Here is a 24,432-nt window from a genome sequence, read left to right on the forward strand (position 1 = left end):
CAAGTGATACAGTTGGAAAGCTTTGGTTGCCATGGGAAGCCTGTGGACAGAGAGGGTTGTGGGTAATTGGTGTTGAACTCAAGTGGACACCGCTGAGGTTTCGGAGATAATGAGTTTACAAAGGAGGCCCCACAGAGAGGAGATGTGAGCGGGTCCAGCTCTATAGTGCTGATTTACATTACCGAGGTGGACTCTCTGGCCGAGCTCTGATTGATCGCAGAGTGAGCCCCACATGAGATTTAGCCCCCAGCTGTAAAGTGTCTGCTTTTGCACTGAGGTAAGCGCCTCAGACCGCAGAGGAGCACACAGTCGAAGACAAATATTACCTTTTAAAAAGAAATGCAATCAGTTATATCCATGCAGTCCTTACTCTCTGTGACGAGATTCAGTCCCATGTGTCTTTAAGATTAGATTACAAAAATAAATGGATTTATTGGAACTTGTTAGGAACATGTAGCACTGGCAAAGGAAAAAGAAAGTAGGAAATACGTCTAGTGTAAGTGCATGTACTTATAAAGTTATGGCCTTTCTGAGCTAAAGTGGTAGGACATGTAAAGGTTGATTTAGCGTCCAAATAATCAGCAGCACCTAATGAATTGATTAAAATGAAAGACAGGAACAGTTTTTATCCTTGAAACATTGAAAAGGTTGTTTATAAAGCATAAATAGCACCTCACCAGTCTGAGCCACAGTCTGTGTAAACCTCATCACACACGGACTCTATTCAGACCTATTTAAACTTTAAAATATCAAAATAGACACATTTTCTTCGGTTTTACAGAAATCTGCTAGTGTTATTTTGTCGGTCAGCTGATATGAAGAAAGGTGTTTCTTGAGCCCAAACAACTTTAGCAAGCCTTTCTTACAGCCTCTTAACCTTTAAATGAAACAAACAGGAATTAATCTGAATCTTCACTCGACTGCAGGAACATTGATAAATCTGTCAAACAAATACTTAAACATAGCTCTCTCTTATAAATGGGCATTTACAAGGTTATTCTATCTATTTACAGGGGATGCTTCAAAATGAATGGTGAGCTTTAGCTTGAACTGAGCAAGCTGCAAATGATCTGACACATTCAATAACAGCCATCCCTCATTTTCATTTTCCGAGATGAATCTGCATCTCTTGAAGCTGCTGCCAAAGGAGTATGCATCCATTTATGTGGGAAAAACATCATTACCCTCTGTTGCTCATGTTGCATCTTGACTGAGTGTCCTTGAGCGAAAATCCAAATCCCTTCCTGCTCGCTCTCTTTGTAAGTTCCTCTGCATAACAGCACCACAAAATGTGAAACGTGGTTGATGCAGAGGATCTAGGGAGAGAAATGGTAATCATTTACTAACCAGGGATTTGTGGATTTAAAGATTCAAAGGCTTCCCTTTCAACGTGGCATCATTTCATCATGTTGACAGAGTGGGTTTTGTCTGTATTTAAAATTGCAGATGGAGCTTTCAGTTTGCAATTGGATCAAAAGCAGGAGCACTTAAAAAAACTGAAAAACAATAGATATTTGTGGGGGGAGGAGGGGTTTCCAAATCTGGGTAGTGTCCAAACCTCAAAGGGATTGTTGAAATGCTTTATGGTTTGCTTAAATGCAAATTTACTACTGAGGAATTATTAGTAAATCCTGAAAAATGCTGCCTAAGGACAGAAGAAGCTACATCCACATTTCAGGTGTGTATTTGTGTGTTTGCCTGAAGATACAGGCCTTTAATCCACGGCCTTTCCACAGCTTCAACGGAGGAAATGATGAATAAGTAATTTCCTGTGAACAGGTTGTGCAGCCTCAAGTGTGGAGTCATCGTAAACGGACAGCTGGAAGCAAGAGAAACAGAAATGGGTTGTGAAAAAGAAGAAAGGAAGGGAACGTAATAGAACGAAGACAGCCGGAAGATGAATTATCTTGATGTCTCTGCAAAAAGTTTTATACAGCTGTAAAGAATTCCAGTGCATTTACAAGGCATCTGTTTGCATAGATAATAGAGTTTACTTTGTCTTTATTGTACCATGTGTCTACTATCGCCTCCTCTCAGGAATAATTAAACAACTTCTACAAACTAAACAAGGAAGCTTAACTGACCTCCAGACCTTATTTTTTCAAATGGCAATAGTTAACTTTATCATGAAGGGAAATTAGTTGGGATTGAATATTTCATATAAAAACTGTGAATTTTGCAGACCAATCTATCAACCAAGATCTCCTCCAAGAGATGTTGAGTCTTTTCCATTCAGAGATCTGAGTATAATTGTAGGGAGCACAGAGATCTGCACAATATGAGGAAACCCAGCCAACACACAGTGGAGAGCTAAGAGAGGAAGTGAGGAACACAAAGACGTGACTCCGGCCACGAGCTAAAACGTAGCTAAAACGTAGCTAAAATGTAGCTAATGTGCAAGTTCAAAAAAGAAAACCAGTAATCAGTCATCTGCCTGTTTTTCTGTTCTCTTCCTCACTACCTTTTCCTCACGCTGTCAATCTCAATACTGTCATCATAACTCTAGTCCAACTATCTTCTTGCCTGCCTTCTTTGGACAAATCAGCCTCCACTTTGCATCGTTTAAATCTGTGGTCTCTCTCCCTTTCAGACTCTCCTTTGTGCAACCCACCTCCTCCCCATCTCCACCTCACAGACACCTCAGTCAGAGCTACATCTTTAGTGTCTAGATTCTGGGGGGGCTGTCCTAAATCCTATCTGGTTCCATTTAGCTAAAAAGGGTCATCAGAGTCTAATCACCAAATACCAAATACATTAATTTCTCTATCTTATTCTCAAGGAATAAGACTGGATATTTCAATGTCCATGATGGAAAGTCACAAATTCATTAGTTTTGTACCAAAATGACCTGCAGTGCAAAAGCACTAAGATTAAATTTTTTTATAACAACTGATAAACCCTGCTTATTAACTACCTAAATAACAAATAAACATCCACCGCAGACTGTTTTGTGGTTTTATGTTTATTATGTAGTTTATTCGCACACCGGGAACTGTTGAGTCATATTAGTGAACCGACACAAAGTGAGTCCAGACACTCCATTTACATTTAACCAAACCACAAGACTTCGTTACAATAACCAAAGCAGTGCTTGCTGCCTAAAACAGAAGCAGGAGCTTGGTTCTGTGAGCCCTCCATCGACCCCGACCACCAAGTCCAATGCAGTTCATAGATGTTGAACTTAGCAATTATGTAATTGCGTAAAGGAAATGCAAAAAAAATATTTTAGCTGGATGTCCATTAAAGAGAGCTAAAGTCGTGGAACAACATCTTGCATGTACTCTTTTCCACGAGCTTCTGTAGCTTGATTTAATCACTAATTCAGTGATTGTTATTTGTCATGCTGTGGGAAAAGTAAGCCTGTGTCCAGGGGTTTTCCACAGTCCATTCATTTTCATGACCATATATGCTCATTCATTCATAAAATTAGCTAGGTATATTTCCCTATGATTCTAATGTTGTAGTATTTTTTCATCCATCAGAGTATGAATGAATTTGAATGTTAGATAGGAAGCATGTAGAAAAAAAAGTGCTGGCTTGAATGTATAAAGTGCTTTGAGTGCTCAGAGTAGGAAAGAACCAGCTATATAAGAACCAGTCCATTTTACATTTTAAAAATTTTCAGTAATTAAAAAAAAAACTATTTTTCTATATTTATACATACAGAATTACAACATCTCTGACTATTTGGGAACACAACTAATCTTAAGAGAAGCTCTGCTGCCTTTTCTTTTTCTACTTTAAGCTCCTGCTTACTACATTTTTTCCAGGCATTCCTGTTTTTGCATGTGGCATGTGAAAAAACCAAATTCCTGGTGTTCCTTCCCATAACCAACCTGGCTGACAAGCAAACGCTCAGTTATTCTGATGCAAAGTGAGCCATGCTGATAGTGAAGCTCCTCGATAAAGCCATGAATAGAAGCCTCCTTTTCACGTCCCACAGTTCCCATTCAACCCACATGAATAGACGCGTCCAATCCAGCCTCGGTCTCTAATAAGTGCTGAACTACAGGGCAGCAACGGCTGCTCTGAGCGTGTCGTGTCCAGAAAACATTTACCTCTTCATGCAACTCCCAGCGTTCAGGGCCAGATTTCTCAGGGGTCGTCTCCTGTGTGGGAAAAAACCCCTCAGTGTTTAATTTTTGCCTTTAATGTTCTTGAAATGTGCAAAACAAACTGCGCTTTTAAAATTCCATTAAATAATATCTTGCACTGCAATCAGCAACCTTTGCAGAAAAACATGAGGTGCTTTTACTGCCTCCCAAGACAGAAAATAATCTTCAAGAGAAATATTTACCCTGCTGCAATATATTTATACAAATTAAACGATAGACATCAGCAGACCTCATGGTTGCCTGTTGTTTTTTGTTTTGCTTTTTATTTTTGCTGAGGAGTTTTACCTTTATCTATATTTAACATCCCTGCTGGAAAAATTTGCTTCTAGTCATGACTACAATGATTGCAAAGGTAGATTATCCATCCACCCACCCATCCATCCATCCATCCATCCATCCATCCATCCATCCATCTATTCTTATCCAGTTCAGGGTCACGGATCCTCTAGTGCAAGGGTGGGGAACTCCAGGCCTCAAGAGCTGGTATCCTGCAGGATTTAGATCAGGAGTGGGCAACTCCAGGCCTCGAGGGCCGGTGTCCCTGCAGGTTTTAGATGTGTCCTTGAACCAACACAGCTGATTTAAATGGCTAAATTACCTCCTCAACGGCTGTGTCCCAATTCAGGGTCTGCAGCCTTAAAGGCCGCATTTTAAGGCCGATTACGTCACCGCGACGCGACGAAGGCTGTCCCAATTCGAAGGCTGCTCGAAATGCGGCCCTCAAATGCGTCCTTAATTCCCCTGAATTTTAAGAACGTGGCGGTGTAGACTTCATGGCCCAACATATCCCAGAATGCATAGCGCGGCGGTGGGTGTGGATAATTTTGCCGAAAAAAAAACGGCGGATGAGGGGCGCCCGAAGAGTAAACTTTAAATACTGAATATTATGTCACTTATTTATGTGCAAATGTTTAATAACGAAGAACATTAAAACATTACTGTTGGCCACATGTCGGCAAAGTTATGTGACATTAGTGACGTTTGTACTAACTTGGTTTTAAAGCCTTTACTTTAAAATATACGCCGTTCAATAGCTGAGCTTAATCTTACAGAGAATGATCAAAGCTCATGTAGAAAGAAACCAACAAATGAACAAAAGATTTTCTCCTTCATTTCTGTCAAACAAAGCTGTATGACACGTTTCCAGCTGTTAGTATCATGGTTGCTAGGCAACCTTTGCAGCGCAACGGAGGCTAGACCGTCCCATTTCACAAGCCTCGCACTTCCAGCCTTAGCGGTCTTTAAGTACGCGGCCCTTGAGGATCGTTGAGGCTGCGTACTTTAAGGCTGAAGACCCTGAATTGGGATACAGCCAACATGTCTTGAGGTTCTCCAGAGGCCTGGTAATGAACTAATCATTTGATTCAGGTGTGTTGACCCATGGTTATATGTAAAACCTGCAGGAAACTGGCCCTTGAGACCTGGAGTTCCCCAGAGCATCTCCCAGTTTTCACAGGGTGAGAAGCGACATATACCTTGGGCAGGTCAAAAGTCTATCACAGGGCTAAAACAGAGAGACAGAAAATCATTAAGATCTACAACCAATTTAAAATCACCATTTGACCTAACGTGAATGGTTTGGATGATAGCAGGAAGCCGCAGTACCCGGAGAGAACCCAGATAGACACAGGGAGAACACAGAATTCCACACAGAAAGGTCCCAGTCTGTATTCAAACCCAGATTACAGCGTTTTATTGGTAGAGGCTTCTACTTAAGTGAAGCAAATTACTATCATTTATTTTTTAAAGTTTTTCTACTGTAATTTTTCCCCAGGAAAATACTGTAAAAATCTCATGATGTTGTTTTTATTTTTACAGTATTTTTACAGTAATAGTGCAATTTTCCTCTATATAACCAGTAATTTGTGTAGTTTCTTTTGTGAAGAAAAATACCTCATCATATCTAAGAGATGACTGCCAATTGCACGAAACACTTCTAGTTAGCTGAAATCCTACAATGCATTGGTAAATTTGACATTTACACTATAGTACATTTGATCTAATTAGCTGATGTGGGCTCCCAGAATAAATTGCTGTTAAAAGAACTTGCAAAGAATATACAACCAACACCATGTGATTTTTACAGCGATGAGTTACAGCACATGCATGTTGGTAAAACGGCCATAGGTCTGAATAGTTGCTGTCTCTCTCTCTCTTTGTCTTAGCCCTGCAACAGAGACTGTCTGCAGGGTGTACCCTCTCCCCTCTTGCTCGAACAAGCTCCATTACCACCACATGGCCTGTTCTCATGCTGTCCTACCATGGAAGCATAGCATGAGTAGGGGTCTCTTTTTTTCCTCTTGTACTTTCCCCATTGTAGTGTACATTTCAATGTTTTTTCTCTGATTCTACCAATCTCCGACCTGTATCCCCATGTAATGTTTGTGCTATATGTGTAAGGGGGGGGGGGGGTCCCATTTCACTGCAGGGCAACCTGCATGTGACGAATAAAGCTTTGATTGGTATTGGTATTGATTGGATGGATGGTCCTTGGTGCTTCCTTGATGACATGCAATTCAATGAAACACCAAAAGCTATGATTGGCCAAGGAGTTTGTCCAAGTCACTGCAAAAATCTTAGGAATCCAATCCAACATCTCTTACTGTACAAAAACTCTGTGTAGTTCAACTTCTATGTATGTTAGGACCCAAAAGAAACAAGCAACCAAAATAAGATCAATGTCGATCTGATTTATTCCATGTAAATAGCTAAAGTGTGTTTGCTTTGAAATAGATAGATCTGTGCCGCCATTTAAATTGTTTCCCAAGGTGATGCACATGGAGAAAGTTTGCCTGGTCAATGTCAAAACTAGTACATAAAAAGAAACAAAACAGAAACATAACTCTAAATTCAAGGTCATCTTTCAATGCAAATTTCTCACTTTCTAAATCTTTTGGAGCATACATTTAAATAAAAAAGAAAACACACACACACAAACAAAGATAAATGTGAATAATTCATTGTTCAAAAAACAGTTCAGATTCAGTTTCCTGTAGTGCATCATGTGTTTTGTCATGTGGAAAAAAATGAAAACTTCAGCCTGTATGATTTAACTGCAGTTATTCACAGTCTGAGACACTGAAAATGTTTTTTAGAAATGCTTTTTGAAATGTGAGGGTCCAAGGTGACTTCAGCCCGCTTTATGGATATCAGCATTGCATTGATCTCCAGTCACTTCATAGCTCGCCTTACAGATATCCATCGCACCCCCGTCGGCCCCTGACAGAGCAGAGTGAGAAAGCATGCGATGTTTGGTCAGATAAATCACAGCGCTTTCATGTTTCTGAAGCTGCTGCAGCATTCATCATGCACAGAGCGATGCTTTCTAAAGTCCTGCCGGTTGTTTCTTTTTCTTTTTTGGGGGGATGTGACCAAACTGTGAAATAAGACGTGAATGCGAGAACTGAATAAGATAAAGAACTCGTGAATAAAACGCAATGATTCATCCTATCTTCGTGTTCACATGTGAAATGGATTCACACAATTAGCATGGCGTGCAAAGGTACAAATATGACGCTTTGAGGTTTGAGTGATAAACTGAAGGCAGTGGATACAAATCTGATGGGGTTTTTTTCTGAGATTAATTGGGGCATTGCATTTTAATTTCCTCCCTTTCTCCTTCTCCAGCTGTTGATCTAATTAGCGGGCTTGTTGGAGACTTTGGGTGCTGCCTTTAAAAGCTCCCTCAGGCATGACTGCAGGGGGAGCAGAGAGGCAACAGGATACCTCACTGCAGCATGTGGGCGTTTATCTCTTCCACTCATCTCCTCTGTTCATAAAGAGCTCTGAGAGTCCAGTTTGCTCAGCTTTTTGATCAAAGTCAGATCTTTTTGTGTTTTTTTCCTCAGTCCACTTTATATTCAGACTGGTAAAGGTGTTTGATTTGATCTTTTGTGTGTGATGGTGGACTTAGTCTTAAAAGTAGTCAGTCAGTGGGCTTTGGAATAGTTTAATTTATGACTGGTTAATTTGCTTGCTGGCTGACTAGCTGACAGTATCTCAACTACTGAGGTTTGGGATACAGAATAAATGCTATATAGTGATATAGCATTTATTCTGAACTAACTAAAGCACAGTTCATTTTTTTCTGACTTTTCTGAATGTTGATCGCAATGTCACCCAGACCCCAGCAGCCACAGAGGGATTTTAGCTCGCTTACAATATTCAGTCACCAAACCATCTATGAATCGCGGCTCATTAGCAGAGGACCATCCTGCTCTATGAGTCATTAACCCATCAGCTTTATTTATAGACAGCCTCAGTCAGTGCTGATCATTACTGACTCCTGGGACAGTTTTATTGTGTTTATTGACATTTTATTCTCTATTTATGGAAATAACAACAGGTTCATTTTGTTTACTGAAAATTGAAACATGTGTTGGAACTAAATAGATGAAACTTGGCTTCCTTTTATGTCACATGTATCATGGACATGGTAAGGGTTAGTCAAGTGGCATGCCACATTTATTTATATATTTATATTTAATAATTCTGATTCATTTCATGATTATATTTATTATACTTTTTTTTTTTTTTTTTTTAAATTTTATTCATTTTATTACTAATTTTCTTTTTTGCATTTTCTTTGGAATTTCTGTTTAATAAGATAAACTTTTTATTTATTATTTTTTAAAACATATTATGTTTTATTTTCTTTGTGCTTTATCATTTCTCTTCATCAGTTCTGTTTATCTTCTATTTTTTACAATTTAGAATTCATTTTACTACATTTAAGCTTTTTGAGGGTTTTATTATCACAAATTTGCCTCTTTTTCTTTTGATTCATTTTATCTAATAATTTATGTGTTTTGTTCCTTTTTACCTCTTAATTTTTTACTTTTGCCTAATTTTGATTAATTTCATTTTATGTTTAGTATACACTCTGCACATTCTAACTTTAAAGTTAAATGTAACTTTTTATTTAATAATATTTACTTTTTTAATTTCTAAATGTAATATTTATTTGTAGTTTATAGTTTATAATTTATAATTATTTATAAATATTAGCTTTTATTTAAGATTTTTACTTTGTATTTTATTATTTTACTTTTTTTATTTTTAACTATTATTGATACTTTGATTACTTTATTCTATTTCTTCTACTATTGTTTGACAGTTGTTATTTTCATAATCTATTTTTTAATTCAATTTCTTAATTTTTGTTTCAAACTTTTACCTTGTATTTTTTATTCCATTTTTAATTTCATTTTAGTTGTGAACTTTACATTTCTGTTTGAATATGTGACAAATCAGACGAAAACAATTTTCATAAGACTGCTTCAGTAAAGTAATAGATTACTTTAGTGTAGCCATCCAATGTGCGCATGTATGTGCATGTGTTATGGCCCCGCCCCTCGTCCTGACGTCACCACTCCTCTCCAGCGTCTGTCCCCAGTCCTCCGGCAGAGCGGAGCAGAGACGGACGGTTCAAGGGAGTTGAGATCGCCCGTAATCGTTAAAAACTTCTCGGACTAGAAACAAGCTCTTACTTTTTCTTCTCACTAATTTACCGTTTATAAAAACAAAAAATTGTTTGTTTTTTTTAAGGCAAATGTCGCTGGAAAAAAGGGGGAAAAGCAGAAGAAGAACCGTCGCGCGGCTCTCCATCAGCTCCACTCTTCACCTTCACTCGGACCGTTCTCTGAGCGCACGGGAATTCCAGCCAGCCGGGAGGTCAGTTCACATTACAACCAATTTTAGAATTACAGCCTCTGACTCTGTTTCAAAGTACTTAACCGCTCAGTTTAGTGGCTACCTCAGCAGAACTGTGCATGGAGACAAATTCGGCTTTACTCACATGATGATACACGTTATATATATTTATTCAGTTGCGTTGCTTCACACTGACTTTTTATCCCCCATAATGACTTTCTATAGTGTTTTACTAATATTTAATAGCATTTTCTCTGATAAGTTGTTTTAATGGTGTATAGTGTATATTGTTATTTTATTTCCTCCAACATTTTCATGTTTTCCTTCGTGACCTTTTTGTCTTATTATTTTATATACTGTCTTTAAAGCGGTGGTTCAAAAGGAGAAGTTCAGCAGCAGCACAGTAAAAAGTGACTGGAAATGGCAATTTGGCGATTAGAGCTTATTGTCACGCGTGCACACGCTGTTATGCGCGTGCACGGCCCTCTCCAGCACCTCTTTAGCCCTGCAAGTAAGGTCATCTGATAAGCTCAAAATCCTCTCCCTCTCAGCTTCAAGGTTTAACAGGAGTGTTTTCCATGTTAAACACTTCTGCAAGAGACCTTTTGTCCTGTTTTCACCTATTCCTCTTCATCTGCTTGTCCTCCTCCTCTCTTTTTGCCTCAGCATCCTCCTGACACATCTTCTTCCTTTTGCACTTTTTCCCTGACTCTTCTCTTGCTGCATTCTCCCTTTTCCCCCTTTCTTTTCCCTCTGGTATTCTCCCCCTCCTGTTCCTTCCCAGCCCTGCTGCATCCTTTTTCCCTGCTCTCTTCTCCCACTTGATTTTGACTGCCTACTCTTGATCCATCTCTTTACTCCCTCAAGTCCTCTTTCTCTTCTCCTTCCTATCCTCTTTTGTCCTTTTATTCACCTCTGTCTTATAAACCTTCACTCCCCCTTTGTATCCTCCTCCTCTGTCCTTTCCCTTTCCTTCATTATTTCTTGTCTTTTCCTCCCTCTCATTTTCCTCCTCTTCCCAGCCTCCTCCACTGAATCTCAGTTAACACACCTTGCCACACGAACCAATCACAATTAAACTGACATCACGTTCATGCTTCCCACACCATAAAACATGGCATACTTAGTTTTTATAGTCTGCAAATTGGTCATCATGACCTCGTGGAACGGGTTGCTGCCTTGAAGTTAGATAATCGCGTTTTTACACCTGAAGCTCTTCGGGTTGGTGAGGAAAAAAGTCCAAAAGCAACCAATTATATTCTCATTATCTCCTTCCTTTTAAAAATGGAGCTCTGTCACATTAGCACATCCTCTATTATCACTTTAAAATGAGCTAAACTCCTTCATGGAATTATAAATGCTGCTAATGTCACCATTAGCTCCTTTTGCATTTTCCCTGAATAATAACTTTTCCCCATCACTCAACTCTTAATGCTTTGTAAAGCACCGCTTGGCTGCTTTCCTGCTGGAAATCGAGACATCGGAAGTGAGTTATAGCAATCAAAACACAAATTTAAGCGATTTGCCGCCCCGAAGCTGACCGGTTGACGTGTGCAAAGTGCCACTTCTTCTTAAACAGCCGTTTGCTGAAGAACCTCCTTCAGCGCGGAGGAGGAAGTGACACTAAAACTGAGCACTTAGCGGGCCTCGTTTACCTGGAAATTCATCCCGAGGGGGCGAGAGAGTGGCGATTGTAATATTTTACGGATGAATTTCTCCGGTGATGAACGGCGGCATTTGAGGGCAGAGCATTTCTGCAGACTAATGTACTTGACCACATGCCAAGAGGAAGGCTTTTTTATTTATTACTTTATTTCTGCGGGGCAGAAATGAGCAGGTTGGCGGAACGTGGTGCTTCTCTGTGTGCAGACTTAAAGAAAAGACGTTTTAAATGTTTTCTACAAAACAGAAGAAGTCACAGTATTATGGTTGCCCATAATACTCCTTTATTTGCCTCGTCATCATATTATTTGGAGATTTTTCAATAAAGAGTTGAGTCTTTAATTTGATCATTGATGTTGTGCTGGCTCATTTTAAGCTAAGAGAAGATTAATTTAGGTAAATAAAAGATCCCTTTAATGTATTTAGCACACCGTGATATAACAATCAACTGTAGCCTTCGGTCTCATTGGTAGTTCAATCACTCGCCTTGAAGTTCAGAAAAGCTTACATTGGGATCCGCCCACTTTGCTTAAGGTTGCTGAAGATCATTGACTTCTTTTCCTGTGTGGATGCCCCCTGATCCATCTAGGGTTAGGGGTAGATTTAGCATTGTCATGTTTGGGAAAAAATTGATTATTTAAAATGTGGTTAAATTACAAGATAATCCTACTCTTAAACAGGTGGTTAGAAGTGACTCAGGTAGATGGACAGGTAGGTAGAAAAATCACACACATACCATAAAAAGTAAACAGATTAAATACGCAATTAGTTGCATATATATATATATATATATATATATATATATATATATATATATATATATATATATATATATATATATATAGGGTCAGGCAAGTCCTGAGGAGTCAGCTGAATGGTAAGAACAAGATCCGGGCCATCAACACGTACGCCCTGCCCGTGATCAGGTACCCTGCTGGGGTAATAGGCTGGCCAAAGGAGGAGATAGAAGCCACTGACATAAAGACAAGAAAGCTCCTTACCATGCATGGAGGGTTTCACCCCAAGTCCAGCACCCTGAGGCTGTACGCTAAGCGGAAGGAAGGGGGCCGGGGACTGGTGAGTGTCAGCACCACAGTCCAGGATGAGACAAGGAACATCCAAGAATACATTGGGAAGATGGCCCCAACTGACCGAGTGCTCAGTGAATACCTCAGGCAGCAGAAACCCAAGAAAGAGGAGGGAAACGAGGAACCATCATGGAAGGACAGGCCCCTGCACGGTATGTACCACCGGCAGATAGAGGAGGTGGCTGATATCCAGAAATCCTACCAGTGGCTGGACAAAGCTGGACTGAAAGACAGCACAGAGGCACTAATCATGGCAGCACAAGAACAAGCTCTGAGTACAAGATCCATAGAGGCTGGGGTCTATCACACCAGGCAAGACCCCAGGTGCAGGCTGTGTAAAGATGCCCCAGAGACAATCTAGCACATAACAGCAGGGTGCAAGATGCTAGCAGGCAAGGCATACATGGAACGCCATAACCAAGTGGCCGGCATAGTGTACAGGAACATCTGTGCCGAGTATAACCTGGAAGTCCCGAGGTCAAAATGGGAGATGCCCCCAAGGGTGGTGGAGAATGACCGAGCTAAGATCCTGTGGGACTTCCAGATACAGACGGACAAAATGGTGGTGGCTAACCAACCAGACATAGTGGTGGTAGACAAACAGAAGAAGACGGCCGTAGTGATCGATGTAGCGGTTCCGAATGACAGCAAAAAAACAGGAAGAAGGAACACAAGAAGCTGGAGAAATACCAAGGGCTCAGAGAAGAGCTCGAGAGGATGTGGAGGGTGAAGGTAACGGTGGTCCCCGTGGTAATTGGAGCACTAGGTGCGGTGACTCCCAAGCTAGGCGAGTGGCTCCAGCAGATCCCGGGAACAACATCGGAGATCTCTGTCCAGAAGAGCGCAGTCCTGGGAACAGCTAAGATACTGCGCAGGACCCTCAAGCTCCCAGGCCTCTGGTAGAGGACCCGAGCTTGAAGGATAAACCGCCTGCAGGGGCGTGCTGGGTGTTTTATATATATATATATATATATATATATATATATGTATATATACAGGATCGAGGGATTACTGTAAATGGACTGACAGGGACATTTCCACTTACACTGGTGGATCAACAACTCAGCATCCAGAGTATCTTAATTATTCCCAGTAATAGAATCAGAATCAGTAAAAACAGAAAATAAATGGATGCCTTGCAAGTGTGATTCACTTCCACATTGGCTTCACTTTATACAGTCTTTACGATCAGCATTTTTTGGGGGCAGTTTAATTCCCTGTCCTTTCAGGCTCCTAGAAACATCTACGGTGGCCCACAGAGACCAATCATTAAACTCCTGTCCAATCAAACCAACTGAAAGAGAAGGTGAAACCACTAATTAGTGGTGACCGTTATCCTCATTCATTTTTAATTTCATTTGGCAGCATGCAAACTTCCAAGGACATCTTTGCCCCGGAGTTCTTGCTTCATTTCGACCACATCGCAGGTGTAAACACACGTCCCCTGGTGCATGCTGGGGGCAAAGCTGCATCGCCTCGGGCAGGCCTGGTCGCCACTTGACTCAACTCGACCTAATGTGTTTGCGTCTCGAGGTTGGCACTGAATTAAACCCGAGAGCCTGTTCTCAGTTTCCTGCAGAACAGATGAAAGAGCTGACATTTAGTGGAGCTTAAAGTCGAATCAGACTGGCTTTTTGATGGCTCCAGCTTCACTCTTTTGCCGAAAGAGGTGTTTATTTTTCACATTAATGGAATGTGGAGGTTTTATCTCATGTTTACTGTTTGAAGATTTAGCTAACAAGCCTATAAAGGTGTTTTTATTTCATCTTACTAAACTGATCTCCGAGAATTACAGCACAAGAGGAAGTGAGGAGCTTACTTTGGGGTGCTTGATCTTGATTTAGGAGACTTTTAGTCCTGCATTGATCTGACATTGCTGCCTACAATAGATATTGTAGGTTAAGTTTAAGGCTTTGTTTTCCTGCCAGCAGATGTGTGCTGCCCATCAGAAACACCGATGATGGAAAAATGATAAAGTCTCCATGAGCATATGGCTGCTGGAAATAGTCATTACAGTTACATTCATCCACAGGGATTTGGACCGGCCCACTCTCGGCTAATTAAACTTTCGACTCCCCGATGTGCTCGCCGCTCCTGCGCTCCATCAGCCTGACCGAAATGTGTGGATAACTCGTAAACATTTTGGCAACTCGCATGTGAATGCAATGCAAAGGCTGGCCAAGAAGCGCGCCGGCAGCTCACTGCAAAGCCTCTAAAAGATGCTGTTTTGGCATTTTCACTGCCTCTGAATTGGAAATTTATCTGCAAACATGAAGTAGAACACAAGTGGGAGAGATCATTTTGCTCTCTGTAGTTGGAGTTATTATTTCTGTATCTCCTCGGTTCTCAGAGGCGATCAAACAAGCTTGTTTCTCTCTTGTCCTTTTAATGACTTGTGTCATTTTCCTCATCAGATCCTAGATGGGGGTTTTTCTTCCCTGACAAAAGTTTGAGCTTCTAGCACTCCATTTTTCTCAGAGCTCAACCTCCTGCAGTGAACTCCCCCTCCCTCACCTGTATCTGTCAGAGCCATCCTCACCTCCCGCAGCATTTAGCACTGATCGTCGTGGCATTATATCAAAGAGAGGACACGGTATTTTTGTCTGCTGGCTTGTTATTGATAGCAGCCGAGCCGGCTCGCTGAGTGCTCATTTTTGAACAGGAAGGAGGGGTTTTATCGATGAGCCGCACGCTCAGGAAAATTAAATGTCACCTCAAAGGAGTTTGACCGGCTTTCAGCGGGAGCTTCCAGGTGAACATTTGCAGCCATTAAGCAATTCCCCCACTTTCTCTTCCCTGCACACTCCACATCTGAGAGTCCACCTCCGCTGCAGTTTTGTTTAATCTCCAGAGAGGCAGATGTGAAAATATCAGCAGGTTTGCAACGGAGCAGCTGAAAAACTCAAGGATAATAAACACACGCATGAACCAAAAGACTAGAGGAAGTTTTGGGGTTTTTTTTTCAGCTTTAATGGAGATAAAATGATTGTTCATTAAGGTAGAGTACTTAGTGTTTGAGCCACTGTAGTAGAGCTGAGCACAAAAAGAATAACCAGAGAACATTTCAACCTTGACAGTGGCGAGGATGCAAGAAGCCCTGCTGCTCAATATGCTACTGCCCAGATAGATAGGAGACAATATGCACCCCCCTCCCTCCATCACCACCTTCAGAAACCATGGTGGGTATTGGCAGCCTCAAAGAATACAATAGGACGATCAGACTATTGAAATCACCCAACCCTACACTGCAATATCTTTTGTTCGCTCGTTCCTCTCCTTACATTCATCCTTCTTACTGGCACTAATCACTGACTTGGTTTCATCAGTTTATACTGTACTCTAGTATTCAATTGGGTTTTTGTCCCTTATTCCCAGTGAAATGCTGGCGTGTCTTAGTCCACCCCAAGAGTTTAGCTTTGTTTTCTCTCCTGAGAATCAGGCTAGAGATGCTTTTTTATCCTCTGAGATTACTAGGCAGTCTTCTTCTTGTTATAGTTTTGCTTTTCTGTCTTAGTGCAGAGTTTTTAAAACTTTTTTGTGCCTAAGGCCCATTTTCACAATTTCAAGACTTGCTTGTATTCATATCTGCACAAAATATCCTCAGATCACATCAGGTTTCAGGGAGAATACTGGAGCCTCTTTTTCACTGGAACCTATTCAGTTCGGCTCAACTCGACTTGGTTTCAGTCGTTTTCCATTACTATTGTGTGTGATGTTTGATGATTGAGAGTCTGGCAGATCCTATGTGAAAAAGGTAGGTTATTCAAAACATTAGGAGCCGCACCTGTAAAACCTCTGTCATCTCTGCTTTTGAGCCTGGATCTTCTGTTGTCTTATGAAGGCATCTTTGACTGCCCTTTTGCCAGATCTGGATCCAGCAAGATGCCTTGTCGCCAGTCTACTAGCATTTACCTTGCCTCCATCACCTTATCCAACACTTTCACACTGTTCGCAAATGGCATATCTGCCTCTGGAGTGGGATCTAGCGCTCTTTAAAATACATTTTTCCACACGGGGATTTTTACTTTGCAAGTGCCTTTTCAGCTTGTTTGGCGACTTCCTCCATGGTCTGAGAGCTGCTAATGTCACGAGACAGAAGTTGCATCGCCCTCTGCTACCAGTTTTTCTCCTTGCTTTAGGTGGTGGGACTTGTGCACTGGTGGTTAGTCGTGGTTTACTCCACAGAAGTGTTCATTACTCCTCACTGTCAATCAGCGGCATTGATGTGTCACACTTTAATAAGTCCTACCATGCTGTAACTGCAAACAGTCTGGGTTTAGCTGGACTTCCCCTAGAAAGGATTTTTAAAATACTAGAAACTGGTTGCTTCCTTGCCTTTTTTTGCAGTGTTATATCAAAATTGGTTGAGGCAGGACACTCAGACACAGCTGCATTTGGCTCAAAGCACACCATTTGGGAGATCCTTATCATAGGGTGTAGTTGGTAATGGCTGGTTTCCCCCTTGTGCTTTAGAGCGCCTCACAGTCCCTGATTTAGAAACTAGTCATAATCTGAGGCTGAAAACACCCCTCTTTGCTTAGAATAATATTCTGAATTCTGACTCATTCTCTTAATTCTGATGCTTCCTGCTATCAAATTACTGCTTAGTCAGCAGTGTTCGGCGAAAAACTGACACACAGCCATGTTTCTGACAGGTGAACAATGGCTGTAGGTTGATTTAGTCGAACAAGCCCCTGATGAGTCCATCAAATCCACCTCAGCTTCATCTGAATACTTCCTCAGTGGAAGGTTATACAATAACGGCATGTAACAATAATCGTCAATGCCAGACATTGTTCAAAGAGAGCTGAGATTTTCACATAGTTGAAAATACAATAATTTCAAAAGGAGTAGGGACCTTAGACAAAGTACTCAGTGTGCACAGATACACTGAAGTTGTGAATATCACAATTTTACACTGAGGATTAACCTCCAACCCAGATGAAGCTCAGTTTTTGATGCTTTGCTTTTGGTTTTCTTTCAGTTTGCAAGCTTTGATGCTGCGTGATGAGAGGGAAGACAGTTTTTAGAAGAAGTTTTATGTTTTAAACCAACAATTTTGTCCTCCAAAACTAGTATTGAGCCCTCTCAGGAACCTCTTCCAATAGTCTTTTTGGTTGAGCAGCTGCTCAGAGGAAGCAAAAAGCTGGTGTACTCTCAATAATGCATGTCAGTAGCTACTAATAATACTGCAGCTAATTTGCTGTGTTGTCTTTAGTTGTGCGTGAAAGCTGCAAAGCATTACTTTATGAAAATGAGCTGCATGGAAATCCACCTGCACACATTACAGCTCTAATAATGACAATCAGTGAAAGGCATTTTCATGGCGCCTCCTGCAGTCTGTGTTGCTTTAATCAGATTAAAATGGCATCATTAGTGTGCAAATGCAAATGTCCCCACTGTCGCCGCTCGCCACGTCCTGCCGGAATAATAAAGTCTCGTGGGACGTTTTTGCTGCAAAACAATTTCTTGCCGCCCCTCTAATCAGATTATAGTCCTCTGTTGCCTGTGTGTGTTTTTCAAATTTAATCACAGCTCATTTCTGACAAGGAAGTTGGTAACTTGCTTGATGTGGTCTGAGATATAAAATAAGCACTGTGTGCAAACAGCCTCTGAGATTGGCCCGCAATTTTTTGCATTTCTGTATGTGTATGTTCAAAAATGCTACATGTCCTGAAGTATGTGAACAGAACTGTCCAAATATTTGATAATTAAATCAGTCTTTGTAGTTTTTCTGCATTTTTGTGGTTTTGTCTCAGAACAGGATTGAATGCAGGTATATTTTAGATATTCTCAATACTAAATGATGCCACCAGTACATAACAGACGCTTCAATTTACAATTTTGTTTTGTTATCATCCATCCATTCTGTACCGCTTATGCATTTAAAGGTCGCGGGGGGTCGCATCGATTTAATCAGAGGTTTTGTAATGTTGGATTGCAATGTGAATATGGACCTGAAGCTGCATTAGTTTGGTGTAGAAAAACTCAACCACTACCTTTAGCCCACTCACACAACATAAGCTGTAGTTTCTGGCTAGTGTGATGACTACAGTTTCTTGGACGCTGAGTACTAGCTAGTTGTGAAACTCTTCCATCCATATTCTACCACTTATTGATGTCCAGGTCACGTGGGTAGCTGTCTAAGCAAAGAGGCCCAGCCTTTCCTCTCCCTGGCCTCCTTTAGTTCTTCTGAAGGGGAATTGAGGCAATCCCAAGCTGGTCAAGGGCTCACCTCAACTCAGGAAGCACTCAGGATTCATTTAGTCAGATACTCAAACCGACTCCAATACACTTTTTAGTGTATTGGAGTAAGGACTCTACTCTGAGCCCTCTCAAACGGTTGAGCTCCTCACCGTATCTCTGAGGGAAAGCTTGAAGGAAGCTAATATTGCCACTTATATCTGTGAAGTATCATTGAGCTCATTCTTTTGATTGTGGCTGTATGACCGGTCAGCAAGACTCCTGATATACAGTAACAGATCGATTTAATTTTTTTCCGTAAATCCTACGTCTAAAGGACTCCAGATGAAATTATACACATGCACACTTGGTATTAGTATTCTCTATAGTCATTTCAATTGTATAAATGTGCATTACACCATTTCAGTTTTTTAGATTACTTGTTCTTTTTGTGCGTGTGTTATTTTTAAGAGACTCCTTATTTCTTTAAATGTATTTAACTCTCTGTTAAATGAATATGTTACAACACTACAACGCTTCATGAAGCACTTCAGTCAGTCCACACTAAGTTTCCTCTTTTACCAGCTCACTGAGCTCATCCATGTTATTGTCCAAACACCTCCCATTCCGCATGATGATCGCTGGAACAGCTCCAACTCTGAAACCTTGTTGTTTCCTTCTTAGCTTTTGAGGATTGTGTCTCATTTCATTTAATAAAGATGGGCAGGGGAAACATATCTCCAAGCTAGTCAGTGAGCCTGTTGAGTTAGTTGCTAAGGGGACAATAAGTTTGCAGTGTCTTTTCAAAATGTTGCGCCATCTGTTTGTGTCTTGTAAAGGGTCTAGATTTAAATCTGGGTTGGAAAAGGTTTTTACATCCATGGTTTTGAGCAATCAGCTATCACATAAAGGATATCTAAATACTCTTTGTCTTTGGATTTGTGTGTTCTTTTTGTAGTTTGACTCGCTTTTTAGAAATATCTACTGTTTCATGCTGCAAAGTTTTGAGGATTTGGAAGCGATAGAGGTGGTATAGCATGCAAAGAGTTTTCTACACTCTGTTATTCCTGCGAAGAAATAAAAGTGAGGTTCCCTTGTTCTTTACAATATGTTCCTGACCTTCCTCACTGCCACTGTGACTCAGAACTTAAATCTGTTTTGGATTTATTTCTTTATTGCTTTTCAATTGTTCTCATGAATCACATCTCTTTTTCTCCCCGACTTCAACACACTTGCTCTTTGCATTGATTCAGAAAAACACTCCCTGTTCATGCTGGGGCTCATTTCTTTGCCAGCCTTATTTTCTGCTCCTGCAGCTTTGACCTTTGACTATGCTACTGATGTAGAAAATTAGCATTGCTTCTGGAAGTTGCACCAGATTTACTTGAATGCCTAAGTGAGTGTTCTTGAATGTTTATAATTGGCTGGGTGCTCCCATCCAGTCCCTAAATCCTTTATGTTTGTTTCCCATTCAGTTGAAAAGCTGCCGATGAGCCAACATTTTTTTTAAGTACCGGCCATGGCTGCCCATCGAATCATCAGAGTGACTAACAACAACCACATCCTGCCTCGATGTAAGTCTGAGGGGACGCTCATCGACCTCAGTGAAGGGGTGTCCGGGGCCAGTCTCAGCGATGTCAAAGGTCAGTGTCCAACTGCAGCCACGCCACTTTTGTGCAGTTGCAACGCGTTTGTTGCCCTTTGAGGTCCAAACCCATGATTCGTTTAAAAAAACGTTTCATTAAATTTCACTTGAAATCTGGAATTTAAATAATTTGTTTTAATTTTTATGCTTTTCATCTTTTTGCAGTTAAATTATTCAGCTAAAAATAGGTTTATTCATTTCCGAGTTCTTTCACTTCACTGGTTTCATCTCATTACAGCTTTGTTTACATGCTCCATATACGCTAATGAGGTGATCTAAATATAGTAAATTATGCAGTAAATTATGTGCTTCATCTGATCATACACACCTGAGAAAATATAGTTGGATTCAGATTATTAGAGACAAGCTTTTGGTTGTTCTGTGGGTACTGTGGCTATCTTATGATCTGTTTTTACTGAACCACTGACCCATTTGGATACAAGTCTCTCAGGGAGATCCAAAGTACGACTACCTAATTAGCTCAACTGGTTCATTATATCTGTCTCTGATTATGAGACAAGCACTGTTAACTACAGCACAGTGATTAAGTGCACTTACCTAAAGTAGGGCCAAACCAGTTACAAAACTCTTTGCAATCAGGACAACTACAGTGTAATCTCTTTTCCTTTTCAGTGCCTTCTCCGAGTGCCTTAAGGCTGGACACTTCAGCCTCCTATGGAGCTGCACAGGAAGTTGTTGCCATAAAGGATTATTGCCCGAGCAGCTTTACCACTCTCAAATTCTCCAAAGGTGATCGTCTGTATGTGCTGGACACATCAGGGGGAGAATGGTGGTATGCCCACAACAACACAGAAATGGGATACATCCCAGCCGCATATGTCCAGCCGGTCAGCTTCAGGAACTCTTCGCTGAGCGACAGTGGGATGATTGACAGTGCTGGGGAGGGGTATGAGGATGGACTAAAGGAATCTGGAGGTCTCGGAGAGTGGACAGCAGTGAGCCTAAGGCCCTCTCCAATTTACAACAACAGCCACTTTTCTGCAAACCCCTTTATCTGTCCCTTAGATCAAAACTGCAAAGAGGCAGATGTGAGACACTCCGCAGATCTCAATTTCTTTGATGCTCTGGCATCACCATCGACATGCTCCACCTTTAGTACTAGTACAATCGTGAACAATGGGTTTCACAGCTATAATTTTAACGGTACTAACCCTATCAGCCCCATCCAAGAGATTACACCTAACCTCCACAGGGATAATCCATTTTTCAGGAGTAAGCGTTCCCACAGTCTGTCTGAACTGTCCGTGCTACAAGCACAATCAAATGCAACCTTACCTTCTTCTGGATTCTTCACGGGCCTTAAGGCTCCGTCACCGGAGCAGTTTCAGAGCAGGGAGGACTTCAGGACTGCATGGCTAAACCACAGAAAACTAGCCAGGTCTTGCCATGACCTTGACTCTCTTGGTCAGAGTCCAGGATGGGGGCAGACACAGCCGGTGGAGACCAACATAGTGTGCAGGTTGGACTGTAATGGAGGGGTTGTTCAGCTTCCAGACACCCACATAAGCGTGCACATTCCAGAGGGACACGTTAGCCATGGAGACCACCAGCAGATCTCCTTGAAAGCCTTACTAGACCCTCCTCTAGAACTAAATAATGATCACTGCTCTACCATAAGCCCTGTGGTGGAACTCAAGCTCAGCAACATGGAGACCAAGTCTTTCATCACGCTGGAGATGAAGGTATCAGTAACTGTGAAGAGAGAGAGCTGTCACACTGCTGAAGTGGTTTGTGTTCGTAGTGATTTTAAAGAAGGGCCTTATACACCAATCCCTAATGCTTACATATACAAGGATACAGTGCAGGTACAGCTGGATAGTCTCGAGCCCTGCATATACGTGGCTGTTGTGGTTCAGTCACAGTACCTCAGCCACAATACAACTGTTTGGGACCACGTGCAGAAGAAGGTAACTTTGGGTGTATATGGACCCAAGCACATTCACCCATCCTTCAAGACAGTTGTGGCCATGTTTGGGCATGACTGTGCTCCTAAAACCTTGCTGGTAAATGAAGTCGGCCGGCAGTCTAGCTCAACTCCGCCAGTGGCCCTCCAGCTGTGGGGGAAGCACCAGTTTGTTTTGGGATACCCTCAGGACCTCAAGGTTGGTTTGTACTCCAACATGTCCAACTACCAGGTAAAGGCAAGCGAGGGCGCTGGCATGATTCGTGGATTTCAGGTAAAACTGGGGAAAGTGAGCAGACTCCTGTACATGATCACATCGCACAACCCCAGCAGTATCTCAGACTTTACTCTCAGGGTCCAAGTCAAAGATGCCCTCGATTGTATCCTGACTCAGTTCTGCGTCCAAACCCCACAGCCACCGCCAAAGACAGGCGCAAGGATTACAGGCCAGAGGAGGTTCTTGAAAAAAAAAGAGGTGGATAAGATTGTCCTCTCACCTTTAGCTGTCACCTCAAAATACCCCAAATTTCAGGAGCGGTGCATTACAAACCTGAAATTTGGGAAACTGATAAAAACAGTTATCAGACAGCACAAAAGTACCTATTTGTTGGAGTACAAGAAGGGGGATGTTATTGCCTTGCTCAGTGAGGAGAAAATCAAACTACGAGGGCAGCTGCGGACCAAAGAATGGTACATTGGATACTATCAGGGGAAGGTGGGGCTTGTCCACGCCAAAAACGTTTTGGTTCTGGGTAAGGTCAAGCCCATTTATTGGTGTGGACCGGACTTAACGACCACAATGCTGCTGGAGCAGATCCTGAAGCCTTGCAAATTTCTTACTTATATTTATGCGACTGTGAGGACGGTTTTAATGGAGAACGTTGGTAGCTGGAGGGCATTTGTGGATGCACTTGGATATGGGAATTTGCCATTGAATTATTTTTGTCGGACTGAGTTGGACAATGAACCAGAGAAGGTGGCATCAGTTCTGGAGAAACTCAAAGAGGAATGTACCAATATGGAGAATAAGGAGAGGAAGTCCTTCCAAAGGGAACTCATGATGGTAAGACAGAGTCATGGAAGTTTTGGTATTAATGTTACAGTATAACGATATAATGGATGATATTCTTGTTTGTCTATTGATAGATGGCTTAGACCAATCTTGGTGAAGCTAAATAGCTTAAAGGATTTTGTGACAGTTGGTGGAATATAACTTTATTTCTTTGTTTTCTGTAAACTGATTGAAACCTGAAATTTCCATAACTTACGTTGTTTTTGTAGTCCTTTATGTGTTGCATTTTTCAAGAACACAGACCGGTCATTTCCCACTCATAAACCTAGCTTGATTGATCTGCCTCACATAAGTATATCTGATTTTTATTGGCTTCATAATATAGACATTTGCATAATAAGCAAAAGATCCCTGATTTAATGCCAGGAGAAGACAAAGATTGTGGCTATCAGGGTGCTATTAAGGGTATCCAGTTTTTTAAAAATCTGCTAACCTGATAACCAGCTAACGAAAGCCCTTCCTGTCTCATGAATTACTACTTTTGTGGCAGTCCTCATTAGGGCTGCTGAATTATGGCAAAAATGCTAATCACGATTATTTTCACTGAAATTGAGATCTCGATTATTTGACGATATTTATTTAACAATAACAATGTATTGAATAATGACTTTAAAGATTGTCAAAAAATAATATAAAATAGTGTGCAAATACCGATAACAGTGCAAATGTTTGCAATATAAATGAAATGAAAAATGTAAACATTAATGTTTAGTGAACTTTGCAGTGTTGCTCTGTGGTGCAGCTACGACACTGTAGCTTACACACTATGTCTAATTGATCCACGTCTGACTCCCCCAACCCATAATGTTTCCACACCACTGAAGGTTTTTTTACCTCTCTTTTCAACAACGGCAGTCACTCTCCTCTCCAAATAACTTCTGCTTAGCTTTCCGAGCTTCCCTCGGGTCCTCTTAACCAACGGTTCCCAACCCCCGGGCCTCGGACCGGTACCAGTCCGTGAGTTGTTTGGTACCGGGCCGCGAGAGTTAAGGCTCAGGTGTGAAATGTATAGTTTTCAGGGTTTTTATCGGTTTTCAGCCTTATTTTGTTATCGTTTTGATCGTTAACTCGGTTTTCCTGGGTCTTTTCAC

The 24,432-nt window shown here is 41.3% G+C and overlaps 1 protein-coding gene across 1 annotated transcript in view; it reads left to right on the plus strand.

The window, feature by feature from the left end:
* Positions 1 to 9,511: 9,511 nt before the first annotated feature.
* Positions 9,512 to 24,432, plus strand: part of LOC113016516 (SH3 domain-binding protein 4-A-like) — a 44,182-nt gene continuing 29,261 nt past the window's right edge. Inside the window, exons 1-3 of the mRNA XM_026159405.1 lie at positions 9,512 to 9,788; positions 20,176 to 20,343; positions 20,979 to 23,332. Coding sequence (XP_026015190.1) covers positions 20,220 to 20,343; positions 20,979 to 23,332 — 2,478 coding nt within the window. The 5' untranslated portion in view covers positions 9,512 to 9,788; positions 20,176 to 20,219. The remainder of the gene's footprint in view (positions 9,789 to 20,175; positions 20,344 to 20,978; positions 23,333 to 24,432) is intronic.

Source organism: Astatotilapia calliptera, chromosome 23 (assembly GCF_900246225.1).
Source record: "Astatotilapia calliptera chromosome 23, fAstCal1.2, whole genome shotgun sequence".
In the NCBI taxonomy this organism is placed as follows: Eukaryota; Metazoa; Chordata; class Actinopteri; order Cichliformes; family Cichlidae; genus Astatotilapia; species Astatotilapia calliptera.